The sequence below is a fragment of the Xiphophorus hellerii genome, chromosome 23, assembly GCF_003331165.1.
Source record: "Xiphophorus hellerii strain 12219 chromosome 23, Xiphophorus_hellerii-4.1, whole genome shotgun sequence".
NCBI lineage: Eukaryota > Metazoa > Chordata > Actinopteri > Cyprinodontiformes > Poeciliidae > Xiphophorus > Xiphophorus hellerii.
Genome location: NC_045694.1, coordinates 15,359,306 through 15,379,632, shown reverse-complemented (window position 1 = coordinate 15,379,632; position 20,327 = coordinate 15,359,306). Strand labels below are relative to the sequence as shown.

General features: G+C 36.0%; 1 protein-coding gene across 2 annotated transcripts in view; it reads left to right on the top strand.

The window, feature by feature from the left end:
- klhl4 (kelch-like family member 4) overlaps nt 1-19,293 on the top strand; it is a 35,751-nt gene extending 16,458 nt beyond the window's left edge. For both annotated transcript variants that reach the window (XM_032554989.1, XM_032554988.1), the window contains 9 exons: nt 2,054-2,190; nt 2,951-3,147; nt 6,377-6,589; nt 8,400-8,586; nt 8,667-8,891; nt 11,484-11,646; nt 12,414-12,626; nt 12,995-13,166; nt 15,891-19,293. In XM_032554989.1, the coding sequence (XP_032410880.1) occupies nt 2,054-2,190; nt 2,951-3,147; nt 6,377-6,589; nt 8,400-8,586; nt 8,667-8,891; nt 11,484-11,646; nt 12,414-12,626; nt 12,995-13,166; nt 15,891-15,950 (1,567 nt within the window). In that variant the 3' untranslated portion in view covers nt 15,951-19,293. The remainder of the gene's footprint in view (nt 1-2,053; nt 2,191-2,950; nt 3,148-6,376; nt 6,590-8,399; nt 8,587-8,666; nt 8,892-11,483; nt 11,647-12,413; nt 12,627-12,994; nt 13,167-15,890) is intronic.
- Nucleotides 19,294-20,327: the final 1,034 nt, after the last annotated feature.

Here is a 20,327-nt window from a genome sequence, read left to right as displayed (position 1 = left end):
ACTGATCAAAGATTTGGCCTATTTCTGATTTAATGGTCTCACCAATACCATTTTCTTCCAATCCCAATTTCTCTTAAGAAACAAAATACTGCTAAAAACGATTATGTATTTTTAGAGCATAGGTTGTTTTGTACCAAAGCTTTTTTTTCTAGATAAAGTGACCAACACTGCAAAAGAATGAAATGGTGATGGTAGGAAATAACAAGCACCCGTAAAGGTCTTGCTCTTTGAAGGAGTAGCCTAAACGAACAGCCAAACAGCATTTGTGCTTACTCTGACTTTATTTTAAACCATTGACAGACACTAAAAATAGGTTCTTCCCTCAGTAACATACTGACAAGTATTGATTAGTACAACTTGGAATGTTACTTTTAGGAAAGGAAAAATATCAGAAATTTGGGTAAGTGGTCAAGCTCATGATTAACCAATTCCTGTCACCCTCCATCTTCTTGGTGCATCCTTGAATAACCAACATGTTTCTACATTTATGCTGCTGTGATCTGAGTACACCCTCTGTCAATTCTTATTATGGCTGATGCAAAGAAAAGCTGCGCTCCACTGCACAGAGGTGTCAATATTTGTCCACTGGGTCCTAATAGCCTGGTAGCAATTGTAGTAACTGAAGTGAACACATCACATGATGTACTCTGAATGGCAAAGGGCTCTTTCTGATTAAATTAGTCCATATGCCAATTGGTATTTTGTTTCCTCATCCAAACAGAAAAAGATATTCTCATATGCTAACTGTTTTCAGCACCTGCTCATCTTTATTTGTGTTTAATGTGAAGATACGATTTAGGAATCAAAACATTGTTGCCAGAGGTTATAGTTTTATTATTATGCCATCTGATCTTTCTGACTACTATGGAAATAAGTAAAAATGAAAGTCCGACTATTGAAATGAGGACAATACTTCACACAAGTGCTTTTTCACATTTTGTCACCTTAGAACCACAAACTAATGTTATTAATGTTAAATAGTGCATAATTTTCAAATTGAATTAAAGGGATACATGTTGTTCAATATTGTAAAATGTGTGCCACTGATTTCCACAGATCACCCATAAGTCAATCATTTGTACAATCACATTTACTGCAATTATATCTGCAAGTTTTGGGGGGTATATCTCTGGTGGTAAAACATCTTACATCCAGTGATGAAGAGAATCTGCGAAACATGTTTTTCAAGGTTTTACCACAGATTCTGGATTTAGGTCTGAACTTTGACTTTCTTTCTTTCTTTTTGTCTATTCTAACATATTTATATGTTTATCTAAGCTATTCAACTTTTGCTCTATCTCTACTGGATGGCAACCCCAAACCTCAGTATCAAGAGTATCTCTTGCAGGTTTTCTTTCAGGGATGTACTTTATTTAGTCTAACCCATCTACACCATCAGCTCTGAGCAACAACCCTTCTCTGGCTGATGAAATGAATGATGCTGCAGCCATATGTGCTACCTTTGGTCTCACCTGACCAGAGCACTTGTACACATGTTTGCTGTGTCCCTTTCACAGGCAACTAAACACCTTTTTCTCAATAATAACTGGGAATCCTGTCAGGAGGAGCAGGTATAGAATATGGATGATGGATCATTTTTTTTACACTTCACAATTATGTTCTCTTTTTATATTCATATTTTACATAAAATTCCAATTCAGTAGACTGAAGTTTAGGGTGTAAGGTGAAAAATACTATTGTGAGGCACTATATCCACCTGCAGATATAAAGATGGCTGTTGGGACCATGTAATGTAATCATTCACTGACTAAGTAGACTTATGTAGTTGAAGGGAATTTCTTAGTGACCTTGAAAGGCATAAAACCACTCAAGCAGCATCAGCACAGCAGGAAACATCGGACAGTAGCTACATGATATATGGTAATTACTTTAACAGAACATAATCAAATAAACTCTAAAGATTTGCTTTTATATAAAGTGCAATACTTAAAGAAACACAGTCTTTACATTTTATCCCATCCACGTCTCGCAGCAGACACGAAAACCTATGAAGAAAACCATACTAAATGCTCTTTCTCCGCCCTTATGACAGGCTCGTCTTAAGTGCAGTTTCGGACTACTTTGCTGCTATGTTTACCAGCGATGTGAGAGAGGCAAAGCAAGAGGAGATAAAGATGGAAGGAGTGGATCCTGAGGCCCTCAGATCACTGGTACAATTTGCCTACACTGGTGAGTGCCTATAAAGGAATTCACTGGCTTTGGTATGATGTTATGAGACCTCTGTAATCCTGCATGATTAAAATTGATCAATAAGGTAATTCAACAATTGGCTTGCAAAGTGAGAATAACTTCAACATAAGATCTTTTTTTAAATTTTGACAGACAAATGGGCTCTAATAGATCTTCTGCAAAGTGCAGGAAATAAACTTTCTTAACAGTTTATTTCTGTATAAATAACACCGCCATGTTATTTGCTAAGAAATAACTTAACAAACAATGTCTACACAACCTGAAGTGGGTGTGTTTTGCTTTTAAGCATTTATTCACATAAAATGTACAATCCTTTAGATTTTACTATGACTCCACAAATGAAGCAGCATATTTAAAGTGTTGCCTGTAAATACACAGATGTTCCTCCATATACATTAAGTGCGGGCGAAAACTTAGAAAGGCATGGCATCATTGTCTTAATTGTTTCAGACTGAATGTATGCAAACTCTTTAATTAAAATAGTAATAGTAATTTAATTCCTTATCTTAATTCTGGTCTTTAGGCAACTATAAATGATTTTAGTAATCTCAATTTGTCTTAAAAAATATTGTATCTTTTTCATTTATTGTGTCCAAATATTTGTTTCAACTGTACATTTACTGTGGTAAGGTTGCGTAGCCATTCCTTTAGTACAAACTGCTTTCACCAGTATTCTTATTTATCATGGAAATATTCTGCCGTGAAATATGATGTTGATTTCTATGCCATGACATTACAGGTGTCCTTGAGCTGAAGGAGGAGACCATTGAAAGCTTATTGGCGGCAGCATGCCTCCTCCAGCTTTCACAAGTGATCCAGGTCTGCTGCAGCTTCCTCATGAAGCAGCTTCATCCGTCCAACTGCCTTGGAATACGATCCTTTGCAGATGCCCAAGGCTGCGTCGACCTGCTGAACGTGGCTCACAACTACACCATGGTATGATGGTAAACAGAGCTAGATAGCAATTATGTGGTGAACTAAATTATTCATTTTGCAATAAGGGTCTTTCCTGCAGGGATGCATATGGTCAGATACAACAATAAAAACTATAAACCGGTGTTTAATGTGGTAAATAAACCAAACCAAGATTTTCTTTTTCTAACATTAACTCTGAAGACTACCACTTCAATTAAATGTTCTGTTTTATATGAAAATATATACTCTAAGTGATTTTTCAATGCATTTCTGAATTTTGTGGTCCTTATTTATTTTTTCTTTCACATAAAAATCCATTCTGTGTACATAGTTTATGATGCAAATTGATTTGTTTATAGATGAGCTAATTTAAATATTCAGTCATTTTCTGTAACAGTATCAAGCATTGGTACCTCGGTTATTTACATCTCATAATTTAAGCAGCTGGTATTTCGACAAGGGAATATAATAGAAACGGAATAATTTCACGCTTTAACTTTATGTAATTGAGTTGTATGCTGTCAAAGCTGCACCGCCATGTGAGCCATTTCCATCTACTTCTGCAAGGAATATTTGCACTGGATTAAGATTCAGCCACATATCCGTTTTTTTCCGGCTTTGCAGAAATGACAGAATGATGCAGGCGTTATCTCCTAAAGGACATCTGCTCGCTCGGTTTACATAGCCTCCATCTGAGTCCAGGAGGTTAATCTAATCATCAAACTGCACAAGAGGTCCAGCTTCCTGTTCAATGACTTCAGTAATGAGAAGGGAGAGCTGTGGACTTCCTGGTTACACCATCCGCTGCATTCTGAGTGGACTGAGTTGTGTTTTGATAAGCTCTGTTTCCCTGTTTGAGCATAAACAGCCAAGCCTCTAACGTTCTTCCTTTATGAAACTATTTTATATTTTATGGTCGAAAACATGCAGATATAGTTTTAGACATTTTTAATCATTAATCAGTATTTTAGAGCATAACACAAGCAGTCTGTTTTTGCTTATCACTTCAGATTGAAATCATATTTTTAAGGCCTTGCAAAAGTATTAATACCTCCTCTCACATTCTGTCATGTTCAAACCCAAAACTTCAGTTTTCTTTAATTGAAATTTTGTGACTGACCAACAGAAAGTATAGATCTGAAGTGAGAGAAAGCTCAACACGTTTTGTTATGTAACGTGAATATTCAGTCCCCTAATGCCTTTTAATAAAATGTAATCAATTGACTTTAAAAGTAACCTAAGCTGAGCACATTTGTTTGTGTTTTATTGTCAATATAAATACAGCTGATCTATGTAGGACTCAGATGTTTTTTTAGAGAACATTAGTGAACAAACACATAATGAGGACCAAAGAAAACAGTAAACAGGTCTGGTGAAACACTGAAGAGAGGTTTATTCCAGGGTTATGTTATAAAACAATATCCCAGACAGAAGGTACACTGCAAAGACATGCTTTCCCACCTAAACTGAAAGGCCAAGCTACAACAGTCTTAAAGCATGTTTCCACTAAAAAAACTTTTTCCAGGAAACTTGGCTTTCTGGAGCTATTATTACCCTGTTGCATTTTAACTGCATTTGCCAGTGTTAAAATTAATGACTAATGAGATTTTTTTTCAAAAAAAATTCCCTGGTATGGTTAGTATTTTTTCTTGAGAAGATAGCTAAGACTTTCAAAATGGTATTTTTTTCATATCTGTTTAAAATAGTCTGAAGCTCATACTTGACTTATGCTCTCTTAACTCTAACTTTATAAACATCTGTTAAAACCTGTCTATGCCAAAAAGAAGGAATGCATTCTTTTTTCAGAGTAAATTTTTTTTTACTTAAGACCATTTAGAGACAAAGGCATACATAAAAACAACCACACCCCCTGTGGATCATTTACAGATTTTTAAGAAACCATGTGTTGTTGCTACAACTCAATGTGTGTGGTTAATGTTCCTTTGGAAACACACCCAACCTCTATTTATTAAATACTTCTATAAATATGTTTAACATTTTGTATCATTTACCCTTTTAATCACTGCTTTTATTTGCTCTATAACAAAAACACCTTGACAGAATATATTGATATTTGTAGTTGTAATATGACAAAATGTAAAAAAAAATCAAGATCCTACTTTTACAAGGTTCTGTAGACCGAATGTTCTCCCTAAATAATTAAAGGAACTCCTTTGTGAAAAACACTCCCATTACACCATTACTGTTTAGTAGTACGAGAAGCATAAACTCTTTCTCCCTGCTGATCTTGTTTCCCAGGAAGATAACAAGAGGAGCAATTAAGGACACAACGTTTTAAATGCCCAAACAGCAAACTTGATTTAGCTTCCAGTTTTATATTCACCTGTGTTAAACATGCAAGCAGGAATAACCGATCTAAAGCGGCATCAAAGGCTTGGCTGAACCTTCTTCCTCAGCTTTACCACCACAGATCAATACATGCTCCTCATTTCATTAAGCCTCTCTGTGCAAAGCCTCTAAAACCTGCTCTCATGATTGGATCAAGTAACTATCATTTGTTGCAAGTTGATGATCAATAGCATGGTTGTTGTTTTTAATTTAAGGGCATTCACTCTAAAGTGAGCACGAAGTTGCTGAAGCAACTTGGTAATTAATGTTCAGCTGGTTTGTTTGAAGAATAAACAAGGCATGCTTGCAGCCAAACACTTCTCAGTATGTCTTTCAAGTGCTTGAATCTTGGATGTGGTATGGATCCACAGAGACAGGAAAGCCTTTTCTACAGTATATTGTCTCTAATGGAAATGCCCACAGACAAAGACCTTGAAGATGTAGCCATGCAGTGCTGTCATATTGGCTGGGCCTCTGGCCAATAGATGGAAGATTAATCTCAAGAAAGGAAAATAGAAGACAAATCCTGGAATGCTTGGAACTCGATACGCTAGTTGGGGAATGGCAGTCATTTGTATGTTTCTCATAAAAGGCTTTTAGAGGCTTTTAGTTATTAGTGTGATTTGTAACCTGTTATTTAAATAAAAAAAATATAAAATTACATTCAGTAAAAGTATGATTATAGTTTTAGTTATACCACGTAGAAACTTGAGTAGAAATATTACTATCTACCTTTGTTCATTTTTCTTCACCTCACTGTCCTTGTTATACTTGATCGCCACAGCCTTTAAAATGCCACTCTGACACACACTCACACAAGCACACACTCTCTGCAGCGAGCGTACTCGTTGGCTAATAACTGATGATTATCTGTCTCCTCTGTGTCTCCTCTCTGCTCCAGGAGCACTTCCTGGAGGTCATTCAGAACCAGGAGTTCCTGCTGCTTCCCACGGCTGAGATTGTTAAATTGCTCTCCAGCGATGACATCAACGTTCCAGATGAAGAAACAATTTTTCAGGCTTTGATGATGTGGGTGAGATTTGATGTCCAGCATCGACAGCAGGACCTCGGGGTTCTGCTCTCTTACATCCGCCTTCCTCTTCTTCCTCCACAGGTGAGAGAACTGAGAAAGCCCATTAGTAGGGGACAGTAAGTTTTTATGTTCCACCAGTTGACTTTGAAAGTTAGAACTGAAAGTGTGTTTTTTCATGTAGAACAGTCCATATAGATCTTCATAGAATATTGATTTGGATTACAATTTTGATATAATTTTATTTATTAATTTTGTTGTCTCAAGTGCTTATTACGCAGAATAATTTTTCTCTTCTGTTGTTTTGTTCTTTATAGAGCATATTGCATAATAAGAAAATTGGTTACTTTGTTTCTCATGTATCACCTTTAATGTATTTAGTCCACTGCAGTTGCAGTTTCATCTTTATGCCTACAGCTGGCCATTGCCTATACTTACATTTTTAATTCAACTATATCACTCTCTTAATGTTATCTTATGGTAAAATTTTAATCTGAAATAAGTCCATCTACTATTGTGACACAAATGTATTGTGTGTATGATTCTCTACATATGTTAATTTTTTTTATTACAATTGTAAAATGTTTGTTAGAGATGTCGTCATTTTAATTTAATTTCAAACATGTTACATATTTTCTAGAAACACTGTCTTGAAACAGTGTACCGATCCATGCCATGCCACTCTGTGACAACCAGGCATAAATCTGTTTTAAAGAAGTGTTTTAATACACGTAGATTCAAACTTATTCCCTCTTTTGTCCTTATGGGAAAAAATGTAAAAATGTCCCTCTCCTTGAATAATTTATGGCTTTCTACAAGCTATTATGCACAGGATTTTTACCATTTTATTACTGAAAAATGGAGAGAGGTGGAAAAAAAACAAAAACAAAAAAACACCCATACCACTAGTGTTTGCAAATGCCCCCGCCCCAAAAAACACTGCAGCAGATGGTTTAATAAATAAAACAAAATGCTGAAAATATGATCTAATACACCAGATATTTCATCCACTTCTTTGGGAGAGGCTGTTTTCTGTGAGGCAAGTAAACAGAAAATAAATAACTGTTATTGTCAGAGCTGGAAGTGTTGCTTTGAATGAATAATTCTTTAGGACGGTGTGTTTTTAAAAGTACTTGCTGGCATGGGAACATGTCAGTATAAGTACACAATTTTAATTAATTGAAATAATACTAACACGTTTTAGTATGCCATTTACCATTTTTCATCTTGTAGTTTCTGGGTTAAATGGATTGGTGTGAGTGAGAATTTTTCAAATAGTACAAAAAATAATATATGGTGCAGGACAGTCCTCCTAAAGTAGCTTGAAAAATGTCTTGGTTATCTCATATAAATGTCCAAGTTGAAAGTAAACAGAAATGAAAAATGTGCATGACAGGCACAATAATGCTGGAAATAGAACAAAAATTGTCACTGTTATGACAGTCACTGCAGGTGGCTCTTTGACTATTATTTGATCATTTTTGGCATGTTCTGCCCAACAGAACAGGGATAAAATATAATGAGACATTCCCCAGATTTCCAAGACTATACAAACATAAGAGACAGAGCATGACAAGGTTATCTCAAGTAGTCTGAACTAAAAATATTTTAGAAAAAGAATGTTTAACCTTAGGTTAGAAAGAAGACAGACTGGCTATATCATAAGCCCATAACTAAAAGAGAAAAAATCTACAAGAGAGCATCAACAAAATCAAAACATCTGCCTGCCTTCTTAAATCACTATTAAGAAGTACATTAAATTAAAAAAATAAATAAATAAATTTCTTCATGAATTCATTTATAAATTAATTTTACTTTGACAAAATGAGATAATTATTATACATAGAGTTCTTCATAAAATTCTGACATTTTGTATATTGTCCATGCAATCCAGCTCCTTGCAGATCTAGAAAACAACAAGATGTTCTCTGATGATCTGGAATGTCAAAAGCTTCTGATGGAGGCCATGAAATACCATCTGCTGCCTGAACGACGGCCCATGTTTCAGAGCCCAAGAACAAAACCTAGAAAGTCGACAGTGGGTGCACTTTATGCTGTGGGAGGAATGGACGCTACGAAAGGTTTATAACAATTCATACACACTGTTTGCCAGTACAGACTGATTGATCAATTACTAAAACGGTATTTGGTGCTTTTCTAGGCTCCACCACCATTGAGAAGTATGACTTGCGAACAAATACTTGGGTCCAGGTTGGAGTCATGAATGGACGGCGGCTGCAGTTTGGTGTGGCTGTGATTGACAACAAGCTCTATGTAGTCGGAGGGAGAGATGGGCTGAAGACGTCCAACATGGTGGAATGCTATAATCCTGTCAGTAAAGTTTGGTCAACTATGCCTCCAATGTCCACCCACCGTCATGGGCTTGGTAAGTGTTGGCAGTGGAAAGGTTTGAACTTGTTTAAATTAAAAGGAAACAGTATAGACGAGTCTCGATAAAATATCTCATGTAGGACTATATGGTCAATTACAATAGGAAATTGCATGTGGAAAAGTTGTTATTTTTGGCATGTTTGTTATTGTTAGTCATCTAATTACATATATCAACTTATCTTAATCTCTGTTTATGGTTTTAGCATCTCAGTTAAAGTTTTGCATCATTAATATCTGCTGGATGAAGTTCAGAAGGGTCAAAAATAGCATGCTGTAAAAAAAAAAAAAATCTCACTATTCCCCTTGGACTTTTGATATTTTCCCGTACCCCTATCAAAGATTAGCGAGCTGTACTGACCCTGCTCTGCCTTATCATTCCCTGCCCAACACATCTCATATCAGAAGCGTTTTGATTTGCAGTTGAAACAGGTCCTGCTCACAGAACAGGGAGATCTTGTCAAAGCATTCAGCTCACTCGCCCAGTGTGGTAGGAGGTATCAGCGAGCCCAGGAGAGCACACTGTACAGATTACCAGCGCTGTCTTTGATCTTTTCTGAAGCAAAATGTTTCTCACTGCTTTTGCTTATTTTGCGCATATTTTCAGTTTGAATATATTTAAACTTGGTGACTGTGAGCACCCCTGCATGCCCGCTCCCCGCTGTGCCCGTTGTGGGGGAAGGCAAGAAAGAGTTGGTGTTTTTTTTCCATTAGAAAGGTACCAGTTGTTAGAAAAAATGACCTTTATTAAAAGCCAGAGAGTCTCTCTGAATGAGTCTGGAGCCTAATGTTCCCTGGAAATAAAGAACTCACCAAAGGAAATAAGGGTTATACAATAAAAAAATCTATTGTGTTCAAAAATCCCCCACATTGTTGCTGGTGGAAACCACTTTCCTCTTAGACTGGAATGAGAAATAACAATGCTGTTTTATAGTCTTTATTGTTTTTAAGAAATTTGATCTGCTATATGTCTCAACAAGTTCTCGTGTTACTTGCTTCAACACGAGAATTATATCCCTGTGGAGTTCTAGTCAGTAACTCTTGGAACCGTATTTGATTATGTGTGCTTTGTTGTTGGACTGTTTGATTGACTTTTGAACCAAAGGCGAATGGTTGATTATACGTTTGAGTAGAAACATTCTTTGTTATATCGCCAGCAGCATAAAATCACAAAAAGTCAAATAAATTAACCTAATGCTGCTTCTATGTATTTGCAGGATTGGGTAAGGTACATTAAAGTACATGCATAAATGATGTCATAATCTACCAAAGACCCACACCAGGATAAATTCTTCACCTCTCCATTAAAAGAGGATTAGATTTCTATATTTTCTCAGGGTTAATCGTTATTCAATTAAAAAAAAAAAGCAAAAAAACAAACAAAAAAACAAGGAAGATTAACACCTTAACTGAAGGCTATTTTGGTAAAAATCTGACAAGGTCCGGTATTATAGAAATTAGGACCACTATAGAGCAATTAATTTCTAATAAGCTTTTTATTCAAAACAGACCTTCCATTTCCTGAGGGCATCAGCTTCATTTATACAAAGTGGGAAAAACCTTCCCAGCAAAACAGAACTAGACGTTGGTGAAACTACAACAGTAAGTTGATAGGGAAAAAATATTACAGTTTGAGAGGTCAGCACAGCATCATTAGTAAAAATAAATTCAGCTTATTATAGTTAAACCCAAAATTAAACCTGTGGCAGATTAAGATTTAAAATCATTTTCATTCAACCAAGTTTATTTCTAAAAAGAAATCAGACCTGTATCTTTCTAATGATAAAACATTATTTTAGAGTGAAAATTAGAGTAAAAAAATAATTACATTTTAAGTTAAAAAAAAAGAAGTTTTTTTTCCTGCATTTATTAAATAAGATATACATGTTTAAAATTATTTTTACCATTTTCACTAATGGGAAAATATTTTTTCTAACCATTACATTAATTCAGCCCATCTTTGAGCTACTGACTGGCTTTTTCCATGTTTCCATGGATATGTTTAGGAATTGTCTAATGCAATGTGTGACAGCATGGAAAGCCTCTCAGTCGTCAACATAACCTTGAGCTTTTTCCACAGTCACTGTGGCTAGGTCATTCTAAAATATTAATATTATTTTCCGCCAGAAGAAACGTGATTAAAGCACACAACACACACATTTTGTTTGTGTGTTGCTGCTAGTCTTGGCCAGCTCTCTCTTGAAAAAATATTTTTGATCTGACTGAGACATACCTGGTTAAAGAAATGGTACATACAGTTTGAACATGAATTTATGGGGACTATTAATAATTTTGGTCTTAACTGGATTTTGTGAGAGTTTCTCCGCAAAATCCAATTCAAATCTGTGATTTGGAAAATCACAAAATTGAGAAAGGCCAGTTGAAGTGGACAGGAGGGCAAAGGTCAGCATTAAAGCAGTATTGGTTGCTTTTTAGTTTAAAAGATATTAACAACTTCAGATTACATCAATATTGAAATATAGAGTTCAAACTTCAAATTAATGTTCCAAGTGATATACTTATGCATTCTCCTCATTCACATGCTACCTGTACTTTTCACTAAAACATGAATCTCTCTGGTTTCGATTAGGCATTGCGGTACTCGAGGGTCCCATGTATGCAGTTGGAGGCCATGATGGCTGGAGCTACCTCAACACAGTCGAGCGTTGGGATCCGCAGGCCAGACAGTGGAACTATGTGGCCAGTATGTCGACTCCACGAAGCACCATGGGAGTCACAGCACTCAATGGAAAGTACTGTTCCACCATCCTATTTTCACTAATGGGTCTTTTATCATTTGAGCAACAATGTTTTTCAGTTGCATTGTGCAACTGAAAAACAGTAGACCAAATTAAAGGTGACAAAAGTTTTCAGTAATTTATCATGTTCTCAAAACCTGTGTGCGCTTTTCACATGCACTTAGATTACATAGTTACTCTTTCCATGTGTATTTGTTTATGTGCAAACGCTATAAAAATAAGATAAAACTGAAGCTTAAAAACCAAACATCCCATCAGTCAAGCTGGCATTAGTCCAATACAAACAGATGAACACTGTCACTTTAACGGCAACATACTTGCTAAGTTTGTTTCTGGTCTAAGTGTGAGATGCCACCAGCTCACAGGAAGTGCTGTCCTGTGGTCACAGACCAACTCTGAACATAGTTCCAGTGTGAACATCTGCTAAAGAAACAGGAAACCAGGCTGCTTCTCGGCTAAGCTTCATTCGCTATTCGGTGCCAAAGCTCTTTTAACAGTTAGGTCAAAAATAGACAAGAAAACAGCTTCACTAGCATCTATGATCTATTGATAGGCCTGTGAATAACAAGCATGTCATACAGTGATGTAATCTTTCCAGGGAAAAACATTCTCAAGGAAACAGCCTTGCTCTTAAAAAAACCAATCCTGTATTTCTGAATTTCTATCAACCTCTCTTGAGTTTTTTACTTATCCAAGTTTATTTTATTGCATTTTGCGGAACCATATGTCAGCATTATAATCTTTTCCCTTTTATTCCTCAGGCTGTTTGCAGTTGGTGGGCGAGATGGCAGCTCGTGCTTGAGGTCGATGGAGTGTTTCGATCCACACACCAACAAGTGGAGCATGTGTGCGCCAATGTCCAAGAGGAGAGGAGGTGTGGGCGTAGCCACATACAACAACTTCCTGTATGCCGTGGGTGGACACGATGCCCCTGCTTCCAACCACTGTTCCAGACTCTCTGACTGTGTTGAGAGGTCAGTGAATTCTCCACAAACACAATGCTGTTGTTTTACCACTATTCCTATCTCACGAACAGAGTGGAAAGCGGCTCCTGATCCCCACCCTGTTCCTGCATTTTTTTTTTTACACATGGTTGTACTTTAATGACATGTTACTCAACAATGTGGAGATCAGGTTGCACATTATGGTTGAATTTCATGGAGTCTGGCACCCTCTGGTGGTGATGAGGCTTTACTCCCCTTTTCATTCTTTTTGTCTGTACTGACAGTATTTTACAGCCTTCTCAAGCATATGGCTGTCATTTATGTGGAGAAGTTTTTTCAGAGATGTAAAATTTAAGTGCAGATGAGTCAGATCACTCAGTTGCGTTTTCCAATTACAGATATGATCCAAAGACGGACACATGGACCACTGTGTCCTCTCTCAGCGTTCCTCGGGACGCAGTGGGAGTTTGCTTGTTGGGTGACAGGCTCTATGCAGTTGGTGGATATGACGGCCAGTCATATCTCAAAACTGTAGAGTCCTACGATGCACAAAACAATGAGTGGACTGAGGTAATTACAAGCTTTTGTTATGCATTATCTTAGTTAATGCTATACATTTTGACATCCGCTTTATAATTTGATAAAATAGCATGTGAAAACTTTAAATTGAGATCTTTTCATTTAAATTGGCTCTAGTTTAACATTTTTGCTGATTTTCATTAATTAGGGTTATTTGCTCCTAATTTGTTCCCAAATGATTAGTTGTTTCAAGTTATTTCAAGTTTTTGTGTGTCTATATTTATTGCACTTTGAGTGTGAATTTTATAGAATTTTCATAAGTCAGCCTATTTCACTTCTCCTCAAACTCTGAAGTGGTTCTGAGGGACCGTTAAAAGATTCAAACTTTATACTGGAAGTGTGTAGCTGTAATAAAGTTGCTCCTTTCATCAAAAATCAGCTGTATCAAATACTGTATTTATTATATGCCCCCCCGGTAGAGGATCACGATGGCTACACCCAACCTCTATGCAGCAGAGTTGTAAATGTGTCCCTTGTCCAACACACTTGAAATCAATAGGTAAACTCCCTCACTAGCATGTAGTCAAATACTACAGAGTTCTGTTAATGAGCTAATATTAGAGCCAGGTTTGCTCAACTAGAGAGACAGCTAAACGTTGCAGGAGTCCGGCTCTTGAGGACTGGAGTTTGAGACCATTGGACTACAAAAACTTTCTTTTAGCACTGGCCATGGCAGTAAAAACAAATATCAAACAAAAGGACATAAATGTTAAAATATAAATAAATGTTTCCAAAGAAAATTTGGTGACAGTAAGTTTATCAATTGCGATACTGTAGGTATACAAATATTTGAGACATTTATGGTGGATTTTTTTGTAACTTTAAAATTTTTTTTTTATTATTTTAAATCGCTACAAGTATATATAGTTACTTTATTTGAACATGAATATACAAAAAAGAAATACTACACATATTATTTAGATTATACGTAGCATGCCATAGCATTTATAGTGCATTTTTTATTTTTTTATTTTTATTTTAAATAGCTATACTTATATACATATATATGGTTACTTTATTTAAATGTGAATATGCAAAAAAGAAATACCACACATATTCTTTAGATTTTGATTAGTCAGTATATAGTTTATCAGTTTCATAGTGCATCAGTATTGACATTTTTGAAAAATATTTTTGTGAAAACATTTAATTAACAGTTAAATTTTTAAAGCATTAAATTATCTGACTCATATACATGCTGCCAAAAAAAAAAGTGCACTGGTTTACTAAGCAATAGTACAGCTCTTGATAAGTATGCATAGGAATCAGCTGGCAAAGTTATTACCCCAGCTTGCAATGAGTAACTCTCACTTAACACCATGGCAAAAGAAAATCTGTGGTCGTGAAAAGAAGTCTTAGGTCAAATATGCATGCATACAGAGAAAACATCTAAGGAGATTGCAGAAACTACTAGAATTGGGTTAAGAACTGTCCAACGCATCATTAAAAACTGGAAGGATGGTGGGGAACCATCGTCTTCCAGGAAGAAATGTGGTCAGAAAAAAATCCTGAATGATCGTGATCGGCGATTACTTAAACGTTTGGTCAAATCAAATCGAAGAAAAACAACAGCAGAACTCAGGAGTATGTTTAATTGTGAACGCAAAAGCATTTCCACACGCACAATGCGAAGAGAACTCAAGGGGTTGGGATTGAACAGCTGTGTAGCCGTAAGAAAACCTCTAATCAGTAAGGCTAACCAGAAAAAAAGGCTTCAGTTTGCTAGGGAGCATAAAGATTGGACTCTGGAGGAATGGAAGAGGGTCATGTGGTCTGATGAGTCCAGATTTACCCTGTTCCAGAATGATGGGCGCATCAGGGTAAGAAGAGAGGCAGGTGAAGTGATGCACCCATCATGCCTAGTGCCTACTGTACAAGCCTGTGGGGGCAGTGCTATGATCTGGGGTTGCTGCAGTTGGTCAGGTCTAGGTTCAGCAACATTGTGTGCCCAAAGAATGAGGTCAGCTGACTACCTGAATATAATGAATGACCAGGTTATTCCATCAATGGATTTTGTCTTCCCAAATGGAACGGGCATATTCCAAGATGACAATGCCAGGATTCATCAGGCTCACATTGTGAAAGAGTAGTTCAGAGAGCATGAGACATCTTTTTCACACATGGATTGGCCACCACAGAGTCCAGACCTTAACCCCATTGAGAATCTTTGGGATGTGCTGGAGAAGGCTTTGCGCAGTGGTCAGACTCTCCCATCATCAATACAAGATCTTGGTGAAAGATTAATGCAACACTGGATAGAAATAAGTCTTGTGACACTGCAGAAGCTTATTGAAACAACGCCACAGCGAATGCGGGCTGTAATCAAAGCTAAAGGCGGTCCAACAAAATATTAGAGAGTGTGACCATTTTTTGGTGGCGACTTTATTTTTGGCCAGGCAGTGTATATCTTAAAAAAGGTTACAAGAAAACATCACAAAAATTATATGTCATCTACTGAGACATTTAAATAACTCAGCTGGAATACTGTGTTCTGCAAGAATCATGCAAGCTTAAGGCTTTCGTTAAAATCCTTCAGCAACAGAAATCTGATGTAGGTACTGGGCCGCATGAATATTTTATTGCTGATTTTTTTCTTTTTCACAGTTTTTTCAGTCTTGGCAACCAAGCCTTCATCTGTACATCAAATGAAGCGGGATTTTTTTGAAAAGAGACGCTCATGAAACGCTTCATGTCAACCTTTCTGTCTCCCTGTAGGAGGTCCCTCTTAACATCGGAAGGGCAGGCGCCTGCGTGGTGGTGGTGAAACTGCCGTGAGAATCTCGTCTCAACAGCAACACAGAGGGCCTAAATGAACGAGCGGCAAAGTGGAGTGGACAAACAAAGCAGCAGATTGAGGACACATCCTTTGAGGGATGAATTATCACATTTTCTTCTTTAACTTGGCCATCCAGATCTTTCACTGGGAAATGCAGGCAAAGCCTTGCCCAAAAACCATTGTTTCTGTCATTAGTTGATTTGTCTGCCCAGTGGGTAGGACTGGAAAGACTGGAATGCACTGCACATTCCCCACATTCTCAAACGATTAAGAACTTGGCCAAAAACATTGCGAATCAGCGCCAAGGATTTGCTATACTGCGTTCTAAAATCTAACTTGAATGTCCTCAGAATTTTATGTAACATTTACACTCTAAAAAAATGAATTCTGTTAGTTTACAATTAAACAAAAGCATTTCCTATCAGTGCCATCTCAGACAGTATATTTTTTGGGTTTATATGTCCCTTTATAGATACTACAACAACAATTCTTATTCTTGTAAATATAAACCACTGGGGTTTTTTATTTTTAACAAGAGTGGTCTGAAGTGATTGTTACTCTTTGGCAATGAAGACCACTGTGAGTAAAACTGCAAGTGAAGAGTTTAAGATACAGGAACGAAACACACTTATTTGCACCAGTAGCAACAGAACACCAAAGTCATTCACTTCTTTTAGATGTCTTTTTGTGCATTAAATAAAGGTTTGCAAATCTGTGAATCAAAGAAAAATATATCATATTGATATTCCATATTTCTGTGTACAGATTTCTGTTGATGTTCTGAAGCTGCATTTGTATTTGTAGAATCATAACCCAACCAATGCTGTCTTTATTGATTGTTCATTTAGCTTCAGAACATTTTTTTACAGTTTGCAGTTGGATGTCTTGCTAGTAAAAATGTACATTGTTAGCGTGTTCACCACTACACAAAACCCCCAAAAAACAAAAAAAGTCTAACTATAATTATAATGGGTTTTGGGGGCCAAATACTATTCTTTGCTTTTGGTATAATTTTGTACAGCATGCAAGCCAATAAAATAACTTCAGTTTTCTTTGCATGATTTAAATATGTGGCCTCATAAAAGGCAGATTTTTGTTTTTCTTCTTTGTTGTGGTCCTCATAAAAAAATCTGATCCCATAACTAAACAGACTTCGACTCCAACTTTGACATCTGCATTAATCTCAGTTTTGTTCTCGCTGCAATACAAACAAGCATGTTTGGAGATATTGCTCTGTTTTACTCGTCCATTGGCAGAAAACTGCTTCTCTGTGGCTTTTTTTTTTTTACTGTTTACCTTCTAAATAGCCATTCCTCTCCATCTTCCCTCAGCTTGTTTGGTGAGATTTTGATTGCTTTTGTTGACAAAATAGTGGATTATCTGTCCACACATGAAGGTTTAAACCATAAATCTGCTTGGTGTCTCGGAAACACATAATACCTGACACATGTCAGAGTCAAAGCACTTCTGCATCCACCATTTCACAGATGCAAAGAAAAATATTCCCTTATATGCCTCTAATCATGTTTGTCTACAGATTTCTATTCCGGAAAGATCCAATCAATTCCCTACTTTGGCGTTTTTCAGTTACATTTAAGTCCAAAATTATTCAAATTCAGAAACAAGATTCAATAAAGAAGGAAATGTGACACCACACTCAAAACTGATAAGAAAAACATGTAAAAAAAAAAAAAACCATGAAATAAAATGATATTTATGAAGGTGTTATATTTTCAATTTAATTTAAAAAATGGCTGTTCAAAATTATGTAATATGTATATACAATTAATGAAAAAATATTTTTCAGCATTACAGCCAGACCCTTCTAATAAATTTTTTTGCATGTTTTTGCCATATATTTTCAGCATTTGTCTGACTCTTTGAAACTGAAAAGTCATCATGCCAAACTTTATCCTCCACCAAGTCCTTATCAGGTTCAGCTTGGGACTTTGAACTTACTTTCTGTCAGAATCAACATGATGGCGAAATTCTAATGTTAATTTAAACCTAAATCTGTCAAGGGAAAGAGTAATCAGGCTTAACTGTACATATTAATTTCAATGTTTGAATAAAAGTGAAATCCTCAGAGTGGTGAAAGATAGTCAAACTCATTTCCAGTAGTTTTAGCAAAACACCCAACACCCACCCTAACTAAAATACCTATTTCCATAAGATGTAATGTATATATAAAACATATAGTTCTTCACATAAAACTGTTGTAAAATCTGCTGCTGTTTTCTCTGTTAAACAGCATCTCGTTCTGTTAATTTAAGCTGAAAGCAGTGACAACTGTCTTGAGAAAGCGCAGACATTAAATTAGCAAAATTTTGCATTCTAGACTGAGCGTATAAAGCTTGTCAGTTTGAGTTGTTTTGAATTGCTAAAATCATTTCTCTTGTGACAAACTGTCCACTCTGGAGCTTTCTACAAACTTACTATAAACGGACAAATGTCATCTACATGTGAGGGAACTGTTATTGATAATAGTGTCACAGATCCTCATTTCATATGATGCCTCAAAATATTCAGAGCACCTTTGGAGCATTACCTTGAACCAAAATGCATTAGTATTCCAAGACTGAGTCCCCAAATACACTGCTCTGGATGTTTAACAATTTCTCCTCTGTTTTTGACACAAATCTGCATCCACTTAGATATATATTTGTATCTATGCTGTATTACTTATACTGTGAAAACAAGTGGTAATAACATTCAATATTTAGATAATCAGAAGGGAATAAAAAGAGAGACTAAAGCCATGTCAAGGTAAAGATTCCTTCTAAATATTCATAATTAAAATTGTGCTTTGGTGTAAAAAAAACTTCAGCTGAGGATCCAATAAATTATTTTGATAAAGAATCATAAAGACTGAAAAAGAACAGGCACTAAACAACGCAGTAGGCTATGTTGCATTTATAATCTGTTGGTTTTTTTTAGGTTAATATCATTTTGTAATTATTTAGAGTTAAGATGCTTTAACACCATCCCAACTATTAGATGTTTTATTGTAGATGAAACAGGACAACTGATAATGTAAATTTCTTTTATTAAACCTGCTTAGTTATTTAGTGTCACATGCTTTTCTAAAAGATAAAACAAAACAAAGCAAAGAAGACATATTTCATATTCTCAGAATCGTCAAGCATGATTACAAATAAGTAATATAACACTTTTTATGATGTAAAATGGAATACAAAAAATATCTCTTGCTAAATTCAAACTTTTAGCATCTTGTTTTTATAAGGTAAAAATTCTCAAGTGATGAAAGCTTAGTTTTTCTTTTGGCACTGTTTTGTCCTTTCAGTTTCTCGTTCTGTGTTAAATAAATGCAGATATTATTCATCCCTGCATCCATTCATTTTCTGTACACATTAAAGAATGGAGAAACTTTGATTTTTAATAGAGAACGATGTTAATTTCATACAACTTGATAATAGTAATAGCTTTAGTCTGAGGGTTCACTGTCATCCTGCAGACAAACTTCAAGGTCCTGCATTGTGACGTAATTATATCCTAATTTTTCAAGAGAGGGTGCTGTTGCACTGCAGAGGAAGCATTTACCTTCGCCTACGGCAGATCAAAATCTCCAATGCCATTACTGCTCATAAAAAATGTCAAACAGCATTAAGAATGCCAAGGACAAATACTTGAGCTAATAACCCTGCATAATTATCGAGACACAATGATGAAATGTTGGGAAATTGGACGTTAAGGCATTCTTTTCTGTTACTTTCAAAATGAGCATGTTGCTGAGTTTAAGGGAAGCGTGAAGCCTGAACAAGATGGATTCTGCTCAGAGCGATGATTTGTCAGGTTTTTAAAGGGATTTTGGCATCACAACATTTGAACAATGTCTCATTATTGTATGACAAAGCTTGACAGATTGTTATATTTTTTCTGGCTCTGCTGCTAGCCTCTTTGGGAATTTATTTTTCAACTAGAGGAGAAGCTTTCCCTTGTATTTTATCACTTTTGTGACAGTGAACAAAGACTGAAAGTGATGGGAGGAAGACACAACAACATGGTATGAGTTGTAAATATTTTACTGTACGTTGGTTCTGAAGACAAAATATATGGTTAAAGTCTTAAACATTATTGTATGAGCATTACAATAGTAATGTAATAGTAATGCTCAGCAGGACAAGAAATAACATATTTCAGGCAAATAATCTGGAATTTTACCCCACATATTGCACCAGATAACTGAAAACACTACATTTGTTGTTTTTATTTTCTGGTTTCTAGTTTTTTTTATGTTATGCTGTCAAAACACAGCCTCAGAATTCAAAACAGAGCAGCCAGCACACTGCTCAATTAAGATGCCTGAAAAGTTTTTGGCAGGATTTGTATGGTTTATATGTCAAAACAGAACACTC